The sequence below is a fragment of the Bos javanicus genome, chromosome 3 (assembly GCF_032452875.1).
Source record: "Bos javanicus breed banteng chromosome 3, ARS-OSU_banteng_1.0, whole genome shotgun sequence".
In the NCBI taxonomy this organism is placed as follows: domain Eukaryota; kingdom Metazoa; phylum Chordata; class Mammalia; order Artiodactyla; family Bovidae; genus Bos; species Bos javanicus.
The window spans coordinates 83846391-83867400 of NC_083870.1; the positions used below are offsets into that span (position 1 = coordinate 83846391).

The 21010-nt window shown below is 40.0% G+C and overlaps 1 protein-coding gene across 4 annotated transcripts in view; it reads right to left on the reverse strand.

Annotated features, from left to right (window-relative positions):
- Positions 1-21010, reverse strand: part of PATJ (PATJ crumbs cell polarity complex component) — a 389489-nt gene that overhangs the window by 78251 nt on the left and 290228 nt on the right. For all 4 annotated transcript variants that reach the window (XM_061411765.1, XM_061411766.1, XM_061411764.1 and 1 more), the window contains 3 exons: positions 8567-8641; positions 4360-4474; positions 947-1080 (listed from right to left, as the gene is read on the reverse strand). In XM_061411765.1, the coding sequence (XP_061267749.1) occupies positions 947-1080; positions 4360-4474; positions 8567-8641 (324 nt within the window). The remainder of the gene's footprint in view (positions 1-946; positions 1081-4359; positions 4475-8566; positions 8642-21010) is intronic.

Below are 21010 nucleotides of genomic sequence, written 5' to 3' on the forward strand. Positions count from 1 at the left end.
TCCTCACCCCCCACAACAGTACTAAACACAGAAATATTATATTCCTGTCAAAAATGGAGAGAATAATTTTATTGATATTATACTTGTTCTATCTGTAAATCTGGCATATACAATTTGCTGTGTGTTTGGTCAGTTGTGTCCGACTCTGCAACGCCATGGACTGTAGCCCGCCAGCCTCCTCTATGGGATTCTCCAGGTAAGAATACTGGTGAGGGTTGCCATTTCCTCCTCCAGGAGATCTTCCTGACCCAGGGATCGAACCTGGGTCTCCTGTGGCTCCTGCACAGGCAGGTGGACTCTTTACCACTGAGTCACCTGGGAAACCCATATACAATTTACTTCTTACCAAATAAAATGGACAAAAGAAATACCAAAATGTTCATTTAAAAGCATATTCATTAATAAGAGTGATTTTCTCTAGGGAGAGGCCCTGGTTGGGGTTGGGGTTGAAGGCAAGGCTAGGCAACAAGGGTAGGAGACAGATTTACCTTTCAGTTTATATCCTTCTGTGTCAATTTAATTTTGTATAATGTGCATGTATTACTTATTCAAATAATATGCATTGATTAATCACATTTTTATAAATCGAAACCCAAGGAGTTTTACATTTCAATGACTATTGATTAGTGACAATCAAATGTACTGAATAATGAAAGATCCATCATACAAGTAAAAACTGACCTTTGAGGCCAGTTTTTAAAAAAATTATGAGTAGATGTGAACATGGTCAAAATAAAGCCAAGCCTACATTTTGGGATTGGAGTAACTGATGTACATTTTATGTATCAATTCACTAAATAGCAATGATCATAATGATAATAATAGCAGTAGTTCATATATTTACATGCCAAGAAAAAGCTGTCTTTCATAGAAGTGACACGAGGCCATAATAAGGCTCAGTATCTAACTCTGTGCCAGTGGATATATTGTACTTCTAGAAACTTACCAAGGGTGTGTCTTTTCCTCCCACAATGCTGAGACCAAGCCCCGAACGCCCTTTGGATATTTCTATAATCATCTCCTGGCCAGGAATGATGGGACATGTGGCGGGGTCCACTGACGGAGGAGCCTGGAAACCACCTGGAGAAGAAGTGAACACAGAGTGACTGGCAAGCAGGAGATGCATCTCAGCTTGTACATTCCACTGCTCGGGGAGTGCAGGGTTTGTACGTGTTTATCACTGCACTCTTTTCCTGCCAAGTATCATGAAGGGAAACACTGGGTCACCACTCCCCATTCAGCCTTGGATGAAACATGACATTCCTATGACACTTTTGAGTTGAAGACAATAACTACCACCAACCCAAACCATCAACCACTTTAGTTACACAGTATTTGAAATTTTTTAAATCTCAAAATATACCATGAAAACTGGGATGGAAAAATTTAAGTTGATTAAATAATTAAGTACATGTAGATATATGCCATAATTATATATATTAATAATGATATATATGACATAAATTTTGAGCTATAGTTTTAAAATACTAGAAATAGTGCTTAAATACTTTCAGTTAGAGCATATCATATGAATTAAGATGTATAAAGGATCCAATCAATAAAGTATGACAAATGAAAATAATCCCCAAATAGAAACATAGTAAAAAAAAAATGTGTTATAAACTGTAAAATTAATTGCTGGGTCCATAAATGAAAAGCTTGTTAAAAGAGTCATTGCTGTTTTACTTTTAAAATTCATTGTTTTAGGCCAATTTTTCTAAAAACTGGGAGAAAAAATATTTACACATGTCCATTTTCAGTCAAAAGTCACTCAAACATTTTTCAAATGTTTGAAAATCCAAACATTCAAAATGACAGTTTCAAGAGAATCTTATAATAGTTTCTAGAGAACTTCATATTTTTTGATAACTAATTTTGATCATTGTGAATACTGATTCTTGTTGCTGTTTAGCTGCTAAGTTGTGTATGACTCTTCTGCAACCCCATGGCCTGTAGCCCGCCAGGCTCCTCTGTGCATGGGATTTCCCAGGAAAGAATATTGGAGTGGGTTGCCATTTCCTTCTCCAGGGCATCTTCCCAACCCAGGGTTTGAACCCACATCTCCTGCATTGGCAGGTGGATTCTTTACCACTGAGCTACAAGGATCCTTACCTCGTGACAGAATTTGCTAAAGGACTGATAATAAAGGGCCCTATCTGCTGGTCAGCTGCAGCTAATGCACAGTGACCAAGCTGACATCCACAAACCCCTGTTTAAGCAAGGGCCAGCAGGCTATGGCCCCAGCACCAAGAATGGCTTCTACTTCAAAAGGTTAAAAAAAAAAAAAGTCAAAAGAAAAATAACGTTTCAACACATGTGAAAAGTATAGAAATTCAAATTTTAATATCTGTAAATAAAGTTTTATTGGAATTCAGCTCTACTAATTCATTTATATCCAGTCCACAGCTGCTAATGGCCGAGTTGAGTAGCTGCAAGAGAGACCATATGGCCCACAAGCCTCATATTTACTACCTGACTCCTTACAGAATGTTTGCCAATCCTAGAAAACAAAAGAAAACAGGCTCCGGGTAAGCCTGTAGGGGTTCTGCTCTGACTCAGCAATAATCATTGTCTTTGGGACAAAAGGGCACGGGTTTCCAGATGTTGCAGAAATGGATTTGAGTTTCCAAGGAAATTAAGGAAATGAATAGTGGATGAAACTGAGGCTCATTGGTCTGAGGCTCATGTAATTGCTATCTAAGAGGGTGTTTAAGGGATCAAATAAATAACGTGCTGGCTCAGCCCAGGGTCGGACATAAGTGTAGCATTCACATAGGTGCCATTCCTGACCACATGGAATTTATAAATCTAATGGCCTCTTGTTTAACAGTGAGAAATTTAGGGACATAGCCTCAGTAACAATTTTAAAATGCCATATTAAACGGATATTAAATTGTAAACCTAATTTGACTCTAGATATTTACACAACATATGTATTTCATGCTATATTTTTCACTAATTTACAATAAAAACAATGTACCATGGCAGCAGAGTTTCATGAATGCTTTAAAAAGTTTATGCTCCTTACATAAATCACTGGTTTAGTCTCTTGACTGAGGGAAAGCAGTCAGAGACACTGGAGGTGGCATTTCTTTCCCTCTTCGGCTTCTGCCTCACCCTAGCCCAGCTGTGAGTCAGTCTCGGTGTTTATTTCTCTCAAAGAATCCAGCCCAAGGCCTGACTCCTACCAAGTCCCCAATCAGTGTTTGGTAAGTGGATGGCTGAATGAATATAGTTTCCACAGATTAAATTGTGGGATGAGTAATTTCTGTTAACGAGGTAAAAATATGGGATATTTATTATCAAGATTCCATTGGTCTACATAGGGGTCATCACACATCTTTGGTAAAAGGCCAGGTGGTAAATATCTGCGGCTTTACATGCCATACCAGCTCTGGTGCAGCTCCTCAAATCTCTCTTTATAGTGTGAAAGCAGCCATAGATAATATGTAAATAAACCAGTATTCCCATAAAATTTTATTTATGGACACTGAGATCTGAATTTCATACAATTTTCATGAAACAGTCTTGATTTTTTTCTAACCTTTTATAAATGTGAAAACCATTATTAGCTTCAGGACCATGTAAAAACAGATGGTGGGCCAACTGTGACCCAGGGGTCATAGTTTGCTGACCACATTCATTAAGTATTTTAGTAAAAATCTAGTGCTTTAAAATAATACCTGCCTCATAAAATTTTTAAGAGTTAATGTTCGTGAAAAAAAAATATGTAAAAGGCAAATACCATAAAGGTGTCAGGTCTCCTAAATTCACACAGGGTCATGCTTTACCACTGGTGAGCAAGGTGTTTTAAATAGTCCTTTTAAAAATGATTTATATTGGATAAAAGCAGATGGAAATATTCATTATTCATTTTGAAGTTCTATTTTCAACCATTAGTCAGCATAATACAATCTAGCAATTCAGAGATAAAGTAAATACTTATTTCTTTAAGCACTGAAAATTAACAATCTATAAATAGCTCATATCAACATAGGCAAGTATACAATTTCGTTCAATGTGATTTTTAAGATATACTACTTGTGAACTATATACAATCCTTTGGCATGATTAGATAATAATCCAGAAGCCTCAGATTCAAGTAGCATATATTGAGTGCCTTTTTAAATTCTAGTACTTTTATATTCAATAAACAATAAGCAATCCCACTGGTGGAGATAAGGAAAAAGATGTTGAAGATCAAGTAACCAATCCAAGTCCCAAAGCTCAGGAAGTAGAGCAAGGATGCCAGCCAGGCTTCCTGACTCCTGATCCAGTGCTCTCTTCAGGACAACAAAATCCTTTCCTTTTCTAAGGTTTGATGAATCAATTCAAGTCTGCTCAGAGAAAGAGTCATACCATAGCCTGTGAAGTCTGCATCTGTTGAATGGTATGAAGTTGGTGCTAAAGGTATCTCTTGTGAACTGAAGGAGATTTTCGTTGAGTATTTTTGCTGTTTCATTTGGCTGCTGGCCTACAAAAGGAAGGAAAGTTAGATGAATGTCAGAGAAGAGGAAGATAACAAAAGGAGAAGACTTTAAAACTGGGGTATTGTCACCAAAACACTCCAATAATGCCTCTTGAAAATTCAAGTTGGAGAGGTGGCAAGGGGAAGTTAGGATGATTTTTGTTTCATTCCCCATGCTTTCTTAATTAACTTTAAAGCGCTTTGGTGAAGGATGGATCAAGGAAGGGAAGAAGGACAGGAACCATCATTGTGGTTTATGTATAAAGCCAGAGCTGGGAAGCATTTTTACATGATGAAATCAGTGTGAAGTTTATAGATCTGTGCTGAGCGCAGTGAAAAACAATCTATGCTGTGGATGTTCTGAGTACATGACACTGCCCATCTCTTCTGGACACATTCACATGGTCAAAGAGTCATGAGGTAAGTTAATTGACATGAGGGGCAGGAAGGGATAACAAGCATCTGCTGAAAGCCTACTAAGTGCCAGGTACATCATTACACTTCATTCACCTAAAAAAAAAAAAAAAAAAGCTTATTCACCTTCAATTCCCAGTGCCTGGAACATAGTAGGGCCTGGATAAATGCTGAATGAATGAATGAATGCAGAGAGCATAATTGAAGACATGGAAACTCAGTGGGAAATAAATCTGTAACTCAATGAAAGTACAGAGACCTTTGCTGTGTGAGCTTTAGAAAATGAACTTGAAATTCTAAATTTTTGTTGCTAATACTTCTAATGAGTATTAGTATTAGAAAACTAAGAAAAACCAAAAGGACTCCATGCTTGCTTAACAGGCAGTTAGGAAATATACAGAGTAACCTGACCTGCCTTCTGGATCTGTAGTTAGCCAGAGAACCCATCCCCAGCTGGAAGATTCTGGTGGAGACAGTGAAGCACCAGCCTGTCCCTGGAGTCTAGAAATAGGATCACGGTAACTGCTCCAGAACAACAACACCCCAAGATTCCATCAGTGGAAGTCTATGCTTCAATACAAGGCATTGTGCAGTATGCAACAAGAAAAGCAACACCACTCAGTGTATATCTGTATTGTGCTCGCCAGTTTTCAAAAACACTTTCGTATCCATGAATTCATTTAATCATGAGAATAACCTGGAGAATTAGACAATGTTACTCTCTTTTATAGATGAAGAGACCAAGACACAAATGTCAAGTGACATCTGAAATCACAGTTAATTAAAGGAAGGAGTAGGACTAAAATCAGTATTTGAAGAATGCTACAAGTTTAAAGTATTTATCAAACAGCTGCTAGGCAATGATTCTACTGATGTTCATTTTTTTTTTTCTCTGCAGTTTTTCTATTAACAACATTTAACAATGATTGTACACTTATTTAAAAAGACTTCCTTGAATACATATTTTTGGTGATTTTAAAAAGAGGAAAGTAGAAAAATGACAAACCAGGAGTTACTATGAGAAAACCGAACAATGGAACCACCAATCCAATTATTCTAAGGACCATATTCCCCAACCCCCTTGAAGCCAGACATAACCACAGACTAGTCTGTGTTATGGTACGGCACATAAACAAACATGAATGTACAATTTTCAGGTTGTTTTCTTAAGAAGAACAACCCTGCCTTCCCCTTCCTTAGATGAAATTCAGATGTAATGTAAAAAACTGGAGCAGCATTCTTAGATAAAAAAAAATACGCTAAATTTTGAAGATGGAAGAGTAATCAAATAATGATGCAGTAATCAGATAAGAGGTGCTTGGGTCCATGACACCGTGGAGACACTGTCATCCTCAAACTGATCACAGCCACCCTGTTATGTAAAAGAGAAACTTCTTGCAGCAATGGCAAGTAATCTTAATACACACAGAACTTATGTCACCTCTCCTTTGTATCATTTCAAAAAAGAAAACTGATAACAAAGCTATGGGCAGGCTACAGAGCTCTTTTATGAAAAGCTGTGAATTTTAAAACAGGAAAGCACAAGAGACAGGCATCACTACCTTATGACTTTTATAACAACAGGGAATGTTTGTTGCTCATCTTTATTTCCCAGTTCATGCAGCATCCCATTTCAGTGTGCATACTAGGAAAGTTTCCAATAAATATGGGTTGGAAAAATGAGGAAATAGTTCATAGAAAGCAAGTGAAACAAGCACATATATTGAGAGGCTTGTTGTTGGTAGGTGTGGTGATGAATGAATGTAGCTCCCATGATTCATCCATTGACATAAAACAAAACTACTAAGTATTGAAAGACAAATATTGGATTTGTAGGCTGTAAAATTTGAGTATTTTAAAATTACATAAAAATATTTTAAAAGGTGAAAGATTGCATTTGCTGTTGAGTGTTACTATATTCTAACATCAGAGTTTGAATGGATTTTATAAGTCACCCAATCTAACTACACCAAGGGTTCTCAACCCTGTTTTTATAACAGAAACTGTTAGGGAGTTTAACATTTATGAATGCTAGAACTCCTACTCTAGACCAAAGAAATTGGCACTGGGGATGTGGAGCTCAGACAAATGTTTTCAGAGGTAGGGGTGGGGATGTTTGACTTTTTGAGTTGAGATTTATTTTTTAAAGTTAAACCATGGATTCTTAACCCAGGATAAATGAGCTTCTAAATGGTTTTCAGAGGGAATCCTGGGAACTACATAACCTCTGTGTTTGTAGCAAAGTATACCAGTGTTTTTCTGGGAAAAGAGTCTATATTTCATCAGGTCTTCATGATAGGGAAAAAAATCACGACTCAAAAGAAGATATGAATTGCTGAGTTTTCTATCACTAATTAGCCGTGTGACCACCGACAAGCCACTCAACCTCCTTCATGTCCTCATCTTTAAATCAGTGGTGATAACTCTTCACCTTGCACAGTTGTTGTGAAGATTGAAAAGTACATAAATAAACCTATCATTATTTCAAGATCAACTTAGGAGTTCAGTTAATAATAGCTATTACTGTTTTTATGTCCTTTGATAACATAGTAATAAATGATCAGCCAGTTTCTGATTGAAAACCTTCAGGGATGAAAAATTCCATTTCCACAAGGAATCTATTCCATTGTGGAACAGCTCAAATGGTGGGGAAGTTCTTTATGATGAGCTGACACAGCTTCACTGAAGATGTTGGCCACTGGTCTCTGAGCCATTTCTCTTCTGCAGCCACAGAAAAGGGTTATCATCACTTTCCCAAAGGAGAATGTTTTAAATATTTAAGTGCTCATTTTTCAACAGGGAAAAGAAAGGCCAGAGGATGTACAGGATTCACCCAAGTTCTAAAATTCTATGGGTTATAAAATTTTAGAGATGCTTGATATGTGTCTTGAGACAGGTGGAAATATAGAAAGTACTATCACATTAATTGTATTTGCAAGTACATTACCTAAGTTTAAAAAAAAAAAAATCTGGTTCTAATTTTTTTTTAATTCCTTACAGTTTTCAGTTGAACTAAATTTTTTTCAGTTGAATCTTATTTTTAAGGTTCTTTCTACACCTATTTGTTTTTATTTAGGTTTCTGGCATACAATTTTGGATACTTTACAAAGGCATTTTCTTTGGTAAGGTTTGAAATATCATATATTTCCTGTAAACTCTGGTAATCTATAGTTCCTTAAACATAAAACTAGTTAATATAGTCATAATGTAAACTTTAGCGCACAAAAAAGTTCTACAACGACAAAAGTACAAACGTTTGACAGAAATTTATATTTTTTTTAAGAAGAAAAGCTATACATACAAGAAACGTTTGTTCTTACATTTGTATTTCTACAAAACTATAAATTCTTCCTCTTAAAATTTTTATTCATGACATTATGTAGGACATTGCGAGGCCCTCAGAATTTAGGTGTAAGTGTGTTTTCGGAGATGCCTCACTTTCAGACACTTCCTTAGGGTGTTGGTAGAGGGATACAACAGAGATATTTCCAAATATCCTCTATGCACACCCTGCATAGAACAGGTGGTATAGCTGCGGACTGTCGTCAGGTTGGTAGACACATCATAGCTTCCTGCCAAGTAATAAAGGATCAGATTTCATTATAACCATCTCCTTTTCTTTTGGAGCCCATCATCATAATTCATACCATCCCAGGAGAGCAACCTAAAGCGTCAGTTACGTACACTGTCAGCTGGACATTCCAGGGCCTTTTGCTGACCTGCCACCACACCTTGACCAACCACCTGGGAGACGTCTTCCTGAAACATAAAAGAGAAGGCCAGTTACCAGCATTACAGGGGTCAACTGCCCTCTCCAACGTCAGCAGTCAAGCACCATTTAATGGGGCTTCAAGTTACTACCAAAAATGACACACCAGGCTGAACAGTTTTATTCAACCACCTGTAATAACTCTCAGAAACGAATGCAGCTTGTCATTTCCGAATGCTTTTTTGGTCCTTTCAGATCTGTCAGCCTTTAAGCCTATCAGGTATCTTCTTATGGTCATTTCAGCCAGAGGTTTTTCTTCTGCTGTCATGCCAGTAATCCCCGTATCTATATTTACACTGAGTGTTCAATCCTTTCAAGTTTCTAGTCCTGATATTAGAATTTCTTTCCCCTTAAGATATCCGATTGAAGGCAAAAAAGCACACTCATTAAAGACACTGGGAGATAAAAGATATGTTAGTCAGAGCTCCATGGAGAAATGTGGACTTCAGACCTGAGAGAGATGCAAAGTATCAAAACATATGTGAAAGTGATGCATAGTTAAAAGTACAATTAATTGAAATAAATGATAACAGCGATTAACTAAGCGGAATGCTTATCTCTGCTCCCCCATCATCCTTTTTTTATGGGCAATTTACAGGGGAAATTATTATATGATGGTTTACTCAAAGGCATGAACTCATGCATTTTGTTTGGTCAAGCAGGGAACACGGAGAGAGACTGATTTGGATAGGAGAAAGGATAGGTTTACTCTAACAACAATGTGTGTGTTCAGTTGGGTCTGACTCTTTGTGACCCCATGGACTGTAGCCCACCAGGCACCTCTGTTCATGGGATTTTCCAGGCAAGAATACAGGAGTGGGTTGCCATTTCCCCGTCCAGGGTATCTTCCTGATCCAGGGATCGAATCTGTGTCTCTTACGTCTCCTGCACTGGCAGGTACAATCTTTACCACTGCGCCACCCATGGGTTTACTCTAGCCCTTGGTAAATGTCTGAGAGGCATCCAGGGGGAGAGGTCGAGCACACAATTGGCAGGGGGTTAAGCTATCTCAAGAGGAGAAGAAAGGTGTAGAGTAGAGTGTTAGGAGTTTGTGACCCTAGCTCCTGAACTTAAAAGTTCTGAAATCCTGATCAGGTTACCTGACCTCTCTAAGCCTGAGTTTCTTCATATACAAAATGGGAAAAAATAAGAGTAGTTACACAGTAGGGATGTTGAAAAGATTAAACGGAGCAATACATGAAAAGCACTTAGCATGGTACTTGGCAAATAGCAAGTGTTTAATAAAGATGCTAATGATGATAGTGAATGAAGCCAACCTATAATAAACCCACATTCCTAACTCTGTTTTAGGGTTGGTGAAAACAGGTACCTGGACAGGACATTTTCTCCTTCGGGGAGTGCTGGCGTATTATCTGAAACTCCCACCCCAGTCCCCACTCTGGTTTTTTCTCTGGACATACTCACATACTCTTTCTTCAACAGGGTCCCATCAGATTTGTAACTACACCATATATAATGATCAGATTATGCCCAGTCATTCATTATTACTAGATTAGGTTATAATTTCATTTTGTCTCCTTAATTCCCTATTAGCTTCTAACCTGAGAGATTTAACCCCACCACATAATATTCTGAGACTACAGCCTAGGAGTCCTGGATGACTGTGAGTATCACTAGCTGCCTACCTGTAACTTATTTTTTAGGACCATAACTACCTCTCATTTAGATTTTCTCTTTTTCCCCCCATATGGCAGAAAGATCCTAGAACTCTTTTCCTCATTTCTGGCTTTTTTTTCTTTTTTTAAACTTTACTCTTAAACAGATTATGTAACAAAATGAATTTTAAAATTACCTCATCTTTTAATTCTTCCTTGAGCCCCAGCATGGTGCCCCTTAACAGTATGACTGATTAATTTTATCACTATTTTTTAAAATGTTTAACTGGGGGATAATTGCTTTACAATATTGTGGTGGCTTCTGCCATACAACAGTGAGAATCAGTCTCAAGTATATGTATGTCCCCTCCTCTTGAACCTCCCCCCTACCCTCTACTCCATCCCACCTTACTAGGTTGTTACAGAGCAGCTTTCCACTGACTATCTACTTTACAAATGATAGTGTATATATATAGGACTTCCCTGGTGGCTCAGACAATAAAGCATCTGCCAACAATGCGGGAGACCCAGGTTTGATCCCTGGGTTAGGAAGATCCTCTGGAGAAGGAAATGGCAACCCACTCCAGTACTCTTGCCTGGAGAATCCCATGGATGGAGGAGCCTGGCAGGCTATAGTCCATGGGGTCCCAAAGAGTCAGACATATATATCCCACCCTCCCCTTCCCCCTTCAAACTGTGTCCAAAGCCTGTTCTCTATGTTTGCTTCTCTATTCCTGTCCTGCAAATAGGTTCATCCGTGCCATTTTTCTAGATTTCATATACATGAGTTAATATACTAATATAATTGATTTTGTCTTATTTTCTTCTTGAACATATGGCAGAATAGAACATGAGTTTGATAAAAGGCTAGTGTTAAATGAATCAAAGTTCAGGAACTTAAACCTTGAATGCATCTGGGTAGATTTCAGAGCCAGTCCTGAAAGAAGAACACACAGTGAAGGTGACCCTGTGGCCTCTGCTTTAAAGGATCACAGTTGAAAAAAGAGGAGAAAGACATTGGAAAGTCAATAAATGGTGCTCATGGAAATTTTCAGAAGAGGAGTTCTAAACTGTCTTATAAATGGAAACTATTGGTGTTATTCCTTCCAGTGTGAATCTAACACTGGAAGAGCAAATCTAACATTTTGGAAGAGCAAAAAGTGCCTCTACTGAAAACGATATAGCAGTCTGCAATTCTATCTTTGCTTAAAACCAGATTAACCAGCAATGTGACAAAGAAGCTGACTTCCCTACTAAACACTTTAAAACCCAATTTGCATATGACATAGAGGTACTATAAGAGGTACTGAACTTCCCTAGTGGCTCAGATGGTAAAGAATCTGCCTGCAATGCAGGACCCCTGGGTTCAGTCCCTCAGTTGGGAAAATCCCCTGAAGAAGGGCATGGCAATCCACTCCAGTATTCTTGCCTGGAGAATTCCATGGACAGAATAGCCTGGTGGGCTACACTCCATAGGGTTGCAAAGAGTCAGACACAATTGAATGACTAACACTTTCACCTTGGGAGCTTCCCTGGTGGCTCAAATGGTAAAGAATCTACCTGCAATGTAGGAGACCTGGGTTTGACCCTTGGGTCAGGAAGATACCCTGGAGAAGGGAATGGCTACCCACTCACCCACTCCAGTATTCTTGCCTGGAGAATTCCAGGGACAGAGGAGCCTGGTAGGCTACAGTTAATGGAGTCACAAAGAGTCAGACACCACTGAGCAACTAACACTTTCACTTTCATTTCTGGGCTCCCAGGTGGCTCAGTGGTAGAGAATCTGCCTTCCAATGCAGGAGGTGTGTGTTCAACCTCTGGGTCAAGAAGGTCCCCTGGAATAGAAAATGGCAATTCACTCTAGTAGTCTTGCCTGGAAAATTACATGGACCAAGGAGCCTGGAGGGCTACAGTCCATGGGGTTGCAGAGTCAGACACAACTAAGCAACTATGCATACACACAGAGGTACTACTAGTTTCTCAGAACTTGCCCTCATCATTTGCACTTTTAAATAAAAAGAAAGGGCACTGGACTAGCAGCCAAAAAAATTTGGGTTCAGATTGTTTCCACTACCTATTAACAGGAGATTGAAGGCAAGAGGAGAAGGGGTCAACACAGGATGAGACGGTTGGATGGCATCATTGACACAATGAACATGAGTTTGAGAAAACTCCAGGAGACAGTGAAGGAAAGGGAAGCCTGGTGTGCTGCAGTCCATAGGGTCGCAAAGAGTCGGACACAACTTAGTGAGTGAGCAACAACAAAGTGCTTAGAAATCTTCATTTCTCCCAACAGTAAGAATGCAGTAACTGCTACCTAAATAAAGGGTTGCAATCAAGGTTGAATTCAACACACGCTTGAGCATCTGCTCAGTGGTATGAGAAAAGACTAATGGGGTCTTGTACATATGAGATGTATACATCTGGTGAAACAAATACTAGAGAACTAATGACGGAAACACTGAATTACAACTGAATGATATGTGTGTGAAGGTATGTGGCAGGTAGCAAGTACTAGAGAAGTATTGGTTTCCTTCCCTTTCTCTTGTCTTCTCCTCAAAAGTGTGAAAGGATGAAAGCAGAGCTCTGAAAAGCATCTGGTCCACCACAATGTCCCATTTCTTATACTTATTACCCTTAAACCTCTGGTCCAAGGTATGGAGCCAGCACATGATGGGGATAAAAGAACCACCAGAACCTAAGGAGCACAGTTGCCAGTTACCAAGTCAGGTGGGCTACATGTACGTTGAGACGTCAATGTACAAACAGACCTATGTGTTCAGTACTTTCATCATCCTCATTTCATAGCTGAAGTACTGAGAATCTGAAGTATACACTGAGTCAGAACTGATCATCTTGCTCCAGAGTCCCTGCCTTAACCAAGGGGTAAACCACAGGGGCAGGGAAAGGGCTCACCTCCTCCCAACAACTCATACAAGATCCCCAGGAGTCAGCCTTAACACAGAGGTTTCATTTTAGAGTTAAGTCAGAACAAGCCATACCTGCTTATTGTGAGCCTGGGCATGAAAAACAAAACTCATGGCATTAGCCACTACACTGACCTCAGGTGAGTCACTTTCCTTCATGTTTACATATGAATTTAGAACTTATTAATTTCCCTGGAGAAGGAAATGGCAACCCACTCCAGTATTCTTGCCTGGAGAATCCCACGGACAGAGGAGCCTGGCGGGCTACAGTCCATGGGGTCACAAGAGTCAGACACTATGTAGCGACTAAACAAACACCACCACCACTAATTTCCCAACTACAGCACCAAGGGAGATCTTAGTGCCTTCAAAGATGAGATTCTGGGACATTCTACAGTGTTGACTTTGCACAGGGGACCTCTAAGTAAGAAAACTGAGGAAGGAAAGCAGAAAGATCTTCATGAAACAAACCGATATGACACATTCCGTGACACATTCAGCACAGCCAATGAGTTCCTAAAACGAAATGCTTGGTGGGCCAGGTAAATCACTCTGATCTAGAGCAGGCGCTTCGGAGGGGTGGACATAGAAAGCAACACTGGGAACATCCTAAATGATAGAGAATAATGGGACTGATGTTCAGCTTACAGTCACCAAAACTGGTTGACTTCTGTCCCCAAGATGGCTACTCAACAGGCCTGTCTGGCCACATGACTGGTCCAAGTGTGGACACTCAAACCACACAGGAACAAAAGTGAACCCAAAGGCAGAGAGTCAGCCCCTTTCTAGCAGAGAGGCTTAGGTGCTGGGAATAGCTGTGCTCCCACAGTGCTGAGGAAGCAGGTCTGAAGCTGAGGAGAGTCAGAAAATGTGCAGAATCACCTCTGTCAGCACCAGGCCTCTGCTTCCAACCATCCCTGCCTTCAGTTATACAAAAACAACCTGTAGCCAATAGGTACCTAAATGAAGATGAAGTGAACTGAGCATAAGACAACAGACTAAAGACATGAGTTTTTACCTAGATCAGTCCCACCCTAATTCCTACTCACTCATCTAATTACCTGATCAAGTGAAATCACATTAGCAAAAGGTCCCACAGCATCTTAATTCCCCCTTCAATAGTACTCACCAACACCAAGTTATTTAAAATCAGATTCAGGTCCTGCCTGATTGCAAAGAGTCGGACAGGACTGAGCAACTTCACTTCACTTTCAGATCCTGCCTGTGATACTTATTAGTTGTGTGTCTCTGAGCCTCAGTTTCCTGATCTATAAACCGGGGATAATAATAGGATTCACCTAATATGAAACATGAAGTCATGCACTTAGAACGATGCCTTTTAGAGCACATAGTAAATGCAGTGACAGCATTAGCTGCCATCATTCTCAGAAATTCTGAAAGCTCTGAAGGCAAGACCTATGTGTCCTGCTCACTGTGATATGCCCTGTGGCTCTCACAGTGCTGGGGATATAACAGAACTTCAATACAAACTTGCTTATTGACTGCTTTCTTTGAAAAATAAGATAATCAACATAAGTTTTAGATTATAGGATCTTAAAATTATGTTCGCTAATAAGGCTTCCCCAGAGGTGGCTCCGGAGAAGGTGATGGCACCCTACTCCAGTACTCTTGCCTGGAAAATCCCATGGACGGAGGAGCCTGGTGGGCTGCAGTCCATGGGGTTGCTAAGAGTCGGACATGACTGAGCGACTTTGCTTTCACTTTTCACTTTCATGCATTGGAGAAGGAAATGGCAACTCACTCCAGTGTTCTTGCCTGGACAATCCCAGGGATGGGGGAGCCTGGTGGGCTGCCGTCTATGGGGTCGCACAGAGTTGGACACGACTGAAGCGACTTAGCAAGCAAGCAAGAGGTGGCTCAGTAGGTAAAGAATCTGCCTGCAATGCAGGAGACACAGGAGACACAGGCTCAGTCCCTAGGTTGGGAAGATAACTTGGAGGAGGAAATGACAACCCAGTCCAGTATTCTTGCCTGGAGAATCCCAAGGACAAGAAGAGCTTGGCTGGCCATAGTCTATAGGACTGCAAAGACTCAGACACGACTGATGTAACTGAGCATGAATGCACAGAGAAATGAAAACTTCACAAGAAACACCACTACACTTCTGAGAAGCTCTGGGATTCAGATGGTGGAGCAGCAGTCACAGGAAAGAAAGTATGAGTTCAGGGCTCTGCGCTGTCACAACTGAGAGCTTCTCTGGGCCCCTCATGCTTGCTAAATAATTATGATTATAAGATTACTTTCTCAGGACTTTCCTGGTGGTCCAGAGACTAAGACTTTGCCTTCCAATGCAAGGGGTGCAGGTTCGATCCCTGGTCAGGGAGCTAAGATTCTACAGGCATGTGTGCATGCTAAGTCACTTCAGTCATGTCCAGCTCTGTGCAACCCTGTGGACTGTAGCCCTTCAGGCTCCCACATGCCTCAAGGCCAAAAAAACAAACAAATAAAAAAAGATCAAACAGAAGCAGTATTGTAACAAATTCAATAAAGACCTTAAAATGGTCCACATCAAAGAAAAAATCTTTAAAAAAATAAAAAAGATTACTTTCTCAATTTAGAAATATCTGGTAAGCAATAGCTTCCTTTCTGGCAAGATGAAATTCGAAGTTGAGTAACAAGTCTCCACAGCAGGCCATTAAATCGGATGGGAGTGAACGAAAGCTAGCAGATGTCCAAGAAGTGAATCTGTGTTAAAAATGTGTATCTATATCTCTACTGTCTTTGAGTTTGTGAGGTTACTTCACATCTCTGTATTATCTTCATTACAATGCAGAGTGGAATAGAATAGAGTGAAAAGAACAAAGGTTTTCTCTTGTGACTTTTGCACAAGAAGTAGACTTGACTGCAGATATAGTCTTTTTTTTTATTACTAGGAAAGGGAAATTTATCATGTAGGCAAATCTCAAGTGATTTCAGAAATACAAGACATAGAGTACGATGAGCTGTGAAAATGCCACACACGTGAATGCATTTGAGCGCTGCCATTGGTAATTTGCATACTGTCACAAGAGAGAGGCTGATGCTGACTCACAGAAATTCTCCTATAGGAAACGCTACACTCCTGCTATAGATGCTGTTTTCATCCTGGATCTGAAACAGAGAACAGTGTTCACACAGTGGCTTCAGCTTCCAGAGCCAAACTAGAAATCCTGCAGTTCTTGATGGAGAGCAAACGGTATAAAAATGGATTTTAAGCAGATAGTTTAAGATCTTGCTTTAAAAATGAGCAGGGTATTACACCTGAGAATTCCAGCCTGGATACAGAAGACTTAAGAAGAAGCCTATAATCATCAGAAACACATTTTAAACTATTTTTTTTTTCCAATCTTGGATGCCAGCACTTCAAAAGCACTTAGGAATAATTTTTAATCAAGCGCAGCAGTCAAAATTGATGAACTGAACCTGATACAGGGGTATATTATTTCTTTAAAATTCCACACTGAACTCCTTACCTTCTCCCATAAGTCTGTTTCTTTGTTATGCTTTTCCTTTTTTTTTTTTAATTAGTGACAACATTAACCTCCCAGTTAGCCAGGTTTAAAACTGCAGCCAGCTTTTACTAATCTCTGTCTTTGTCTGCTTCCATTGAATCATTTGCAAAGTATTCCTGATTTCAAGGACACGATATGAAGCAAAGTAGATTTTCTTAGATTTGGGGATTTCACAGACCAGAAATTTTTCAAAAGAATTTTGGGGTTACAGAGTTACCTTCTGTGGGGGGCAAGTAATTGAGAGCATAGAAATATTAGGTTGGAGCATATGGATTTGCTATTTTATGAGTCAAAAAATGGTCAAATATCAGTGATTTAAGAGGGTTCAACTTAGTCAGGTCCTTTCCCCACGACTGCCACCAGATATTACCACCATAATGTCCTGTAGGAAGAGCCATTTTTACACTAAAAAGTTAGCTAGAACACAGTTTTAAAGGACAGTCCTTTAAATCAAATAAATTTAGCTTTTTGAAGAACTCTCTATGTGGTTATTATTTTTCATATTACCCACTGACCAGTAAACACTGTCACAGATCCATGTGGGTCTAATTAAAAATTCTTTAGTATTATCTGGATAAAGAAGAAAGCATGGACTTTGGAGTCGACTGTGGTCAGATCCTAGTGTTCTAGTTAGATTACATGCTCTATGACAAATAAGACTTCTCTAAACTTCAGCTTCTTCATGGGTTGATACCAGACACCTCTTAGAGAGGCAGTGTAGCATGAGTCAGGCCCATGAGTCAAACACATACTGCTTTGAATCCTTACTGTGGCACTTTCTGCCCCTAAACCTTTGAGCAAATGACTCAGCGTCTCGGATACTCAGGTCCCTGGTCTGCAAAATGGAAGTAATGATGCTTTATTGTGGGGAGGATGGAGATAATACACTGTGTTCATTCCTAACAAATGATAAGTGCTCAGCAAAAATGGGTCATATTATTATTACTACTACTGCTTTTGTTGGGATAAATGAGATAATCTTTTCAAGTGTCTATTACAGGGAGAGGTACTAATAAATAATTATTAAATAACAGTTTTCTGTCTTACAAAGAGACTTAAAACTCAGTGGACAAGACAGAACAAATCATCTTTCCCTGCAAATCTGCTTCTCCTCCTCTTCTTTTTTCACCCTATTTATATGGCCACTCTGCACAGCAGGCAGGATCTTAGTTCCAGGACCAGGGATGCCATAACAATGAAACTGCCGAATCCTAACCCACTGGGCCACCAGGGAATTAATTCCCTTCCTCTTTCTTCGGTCAGTGAACGGCATCCACCCAGCCAGCTGGCTACCCACGCTGTAATAGGAGAGTCCTTGCATCACTCCTCTTCCTCAATCTTGACATTCACACAATCATTCACACAATCATGGAGTCCTGTCAATTCTAACTCCTGTATTTACTGAAAATCACCACTCACTAACAGATCCCCTAGTTTAGGTCACTATCAACTTTCATCTCATTTTACTCTAATGGCTTTTTAACTCTTTGCCTTCAGTTTTGACCTTTTCTATCAGATTCTTCACAAATAAGCTCAAAATGACCTTATCAATAGGCTAATCTCATCATTATAATCTCCCTTTAAAAAACACCTCAAAGGTATCCACAAGGCTCTCCACCAACAGCTCCTGCCTATTTCTCAGCTTTCACTTTCTGCCAGGCCCACGCACCTGACCACGGCTTGTAGACCTGGGATGCAGCCTCAGGTACTCACAGGTGATGGGGATGATGTAGGTACTCAGGTACTTACAGGTGATGGGAAGCAGGCTAGGGTTAAAGAATGGTAGAAAGGTAGGGAGTGAAATAAACTCGAAGTGAATAATTGATGAAAAGGGCAGCTTGGAATGCTGGTCCATTTTCAGTAGAAAACAGAAACAAGGATCTTTAATATATCCTAACACGCAGCTTGTAACCTTTGCATTAGACCTAAGGTGGTGAACTCCTGGATGAACGATATCTTATCTCTACATTCCTAGAGTTTGACACATCACAGATTCTCAGGAAATGTGTATGAAAAATGAGGGTTCTAGCACACCTAGATTTTATATAGACAAAACCTGGTGTTAACAATAGCTACATTTACTGAGCCTTTCTGCATGCCAAGCATTAAGGGTTTCACATATAAAGTCACACTCGATCTTCATAGGACAAAATGACCAGCCTCCTCCCCCCACACCCCCATTTTTCAATGAAGAAATGAAGACAGAATAAGTCACTTTCTAGGTCAGAGCTAGTGAAGGCTGGTGGGGAAATTCATGTTTGTTCAGATATCAGAGCCCATGATTTTATTTGACCATCTTTTTAATCTGCAAAAGAAAGTACTATCAGGCCATTTGGGGATATGGGTATTATTTATAACACTCAACACTGATTTTTCAATAAGCATGTTTGAAAATTTTATACAGATCAAGTGCATCAAGGTAAAGAGTAAAAAGTGTTCCTAAGATGCTGCTATTCTGGCTGGTGGGGACTTGAAATGGTAAAATGTACTGTCAGCTGAGTGTGAATTTCCATGTCACAGCCCATTTAGGTTAATGATAGTTAATTCAGAAACAATTCATACTTCCCCAGGCATCTTGCTACCCTGTAAATTCTAAAATCTCCACAGAGAAACTATAGTTGGAATGCACTTTGAGTTGATTGTAATACTCCTCTCAATCGTCTATTCTTGTTCTAAGAATCAGAAATTACATTTCATAATGAAAGACAATAGTAAAGACAAACCCTGCAGACAGCTTGAAAAAAATCTAGACATTTTGAAAAATTCTGAAACATCTAAGTGTTCTTGATGCTGCTGGACATGAACCAGGTCTGTAAGGACAGGGATCACTTGACACGTGGACTGCAGTGTTGCTAAGCACTGTCATAAAACGCGGCAGGAATGCCAGGCACATCTGCTGGGGGCATTTCCTAGCAGGGTTATCATGGGCTGCTGGCCAAGCCCTGGGATGATGCTTGTTCTCAAGACCCAGATGGTGTAACAATTGCCATTTTAATAGCTTTAAACCTGCATTCAGAGGAAAGCTTTAAAGCACACGTACAGCAGTAGGTTTGCATACTGGGAGCAAGAAAGGCAAATTCTTTGACTGGCAACTCTGTGGAATATACCTGGTAAACACATATATTACCTTGCTGTTTATTTTATTACAATTTTTGCAAAGACAGAATATGAGACTCTGTCCTGCCGCCGCCATCTCTCCCAGACTGCCACTGCTTTTGCTGCAGTAAACTCCCAGCCAGACCATCAGCAACCATGCTGGCCGCTGTCCAATCTGATCACTCACTACAATTCAACTACAGTTTAGAGTCCCCTCCAAAGCCCCCCGTGGCTTCCCACTGCCGTAAGCGGAGAGACCATCTCATCAGAGTGGCCTGGTTCTTGTCATCCGCTCCAGTTTAGTTCCCACCTCACCAGTTCTGGCAACCGTGAATGTTGAGAATGTCAGTTTTCCAGACCCACTGTGGCTCTAAGGTTGCCTAGCTCCCGCCTTTGTTTCTTCTTTCTCCCACTGTCAGGGAGCACCAGCTTCTCCTTCAGATCTCAGTTCAGTTTTCCCTGGAAGAGACCTCCCCAGGAAGGTCAAATCCCCCTATAATATGCTCTCTTAGCACTAAACACCTCTTGTTCTTGGCTTTGATCAACGTTTAGATTTCAATCTATTTGTAACATTACATGATGTCACTGTCCTAAGAAGACTGTAAGCATCACAAGAAGAGAGACTGCATCTGTTTACCTTCAGTAGTATCTTCCCAGGAACCAGCACAGAGTGCCGCAATGGGCCAAACACAAGAATGTACGAAAATAAACTCAGGCTTTAATTCTGATGGACAAAGAAGTCAAGCTCCTTCTGTTAGGGTGCAGATTATTAAACACTTGCAAAAAGTTCCAAAAGGTGGCGAGATTATACATGAAAAGCTCCTTGCATGGGATCATATTACAGTTATTTAACAGAATCACAGAATTTCCGGTCTAGAGTTTGCTTAGAATAATATTTCTGATTTGAGGGACTTTTCTGGTGGTCCAGTGGCTAAAACTCCAAGCTCCCAATGCAGGTGGCCTGGGTTCAGTCTGGTCAGGGAACCAGATCCCACATGCCACAATTAAGAGTTTGCATGTTGCAATGAAGATCCCACATGCCACAACTAAATACACCCTAAATGCCACAACAAAAAGCAAAGATCCTGTGTGCTGCAACTAAGACCTGGAACAGCCCAGTAAATATATATTTTTTTTAAATTTCTGATTTGATTTTAGTTTGTGGAATGTCTATCTTCTGTCTTCCCCCTTTCTTCTTCCTCCTGTAA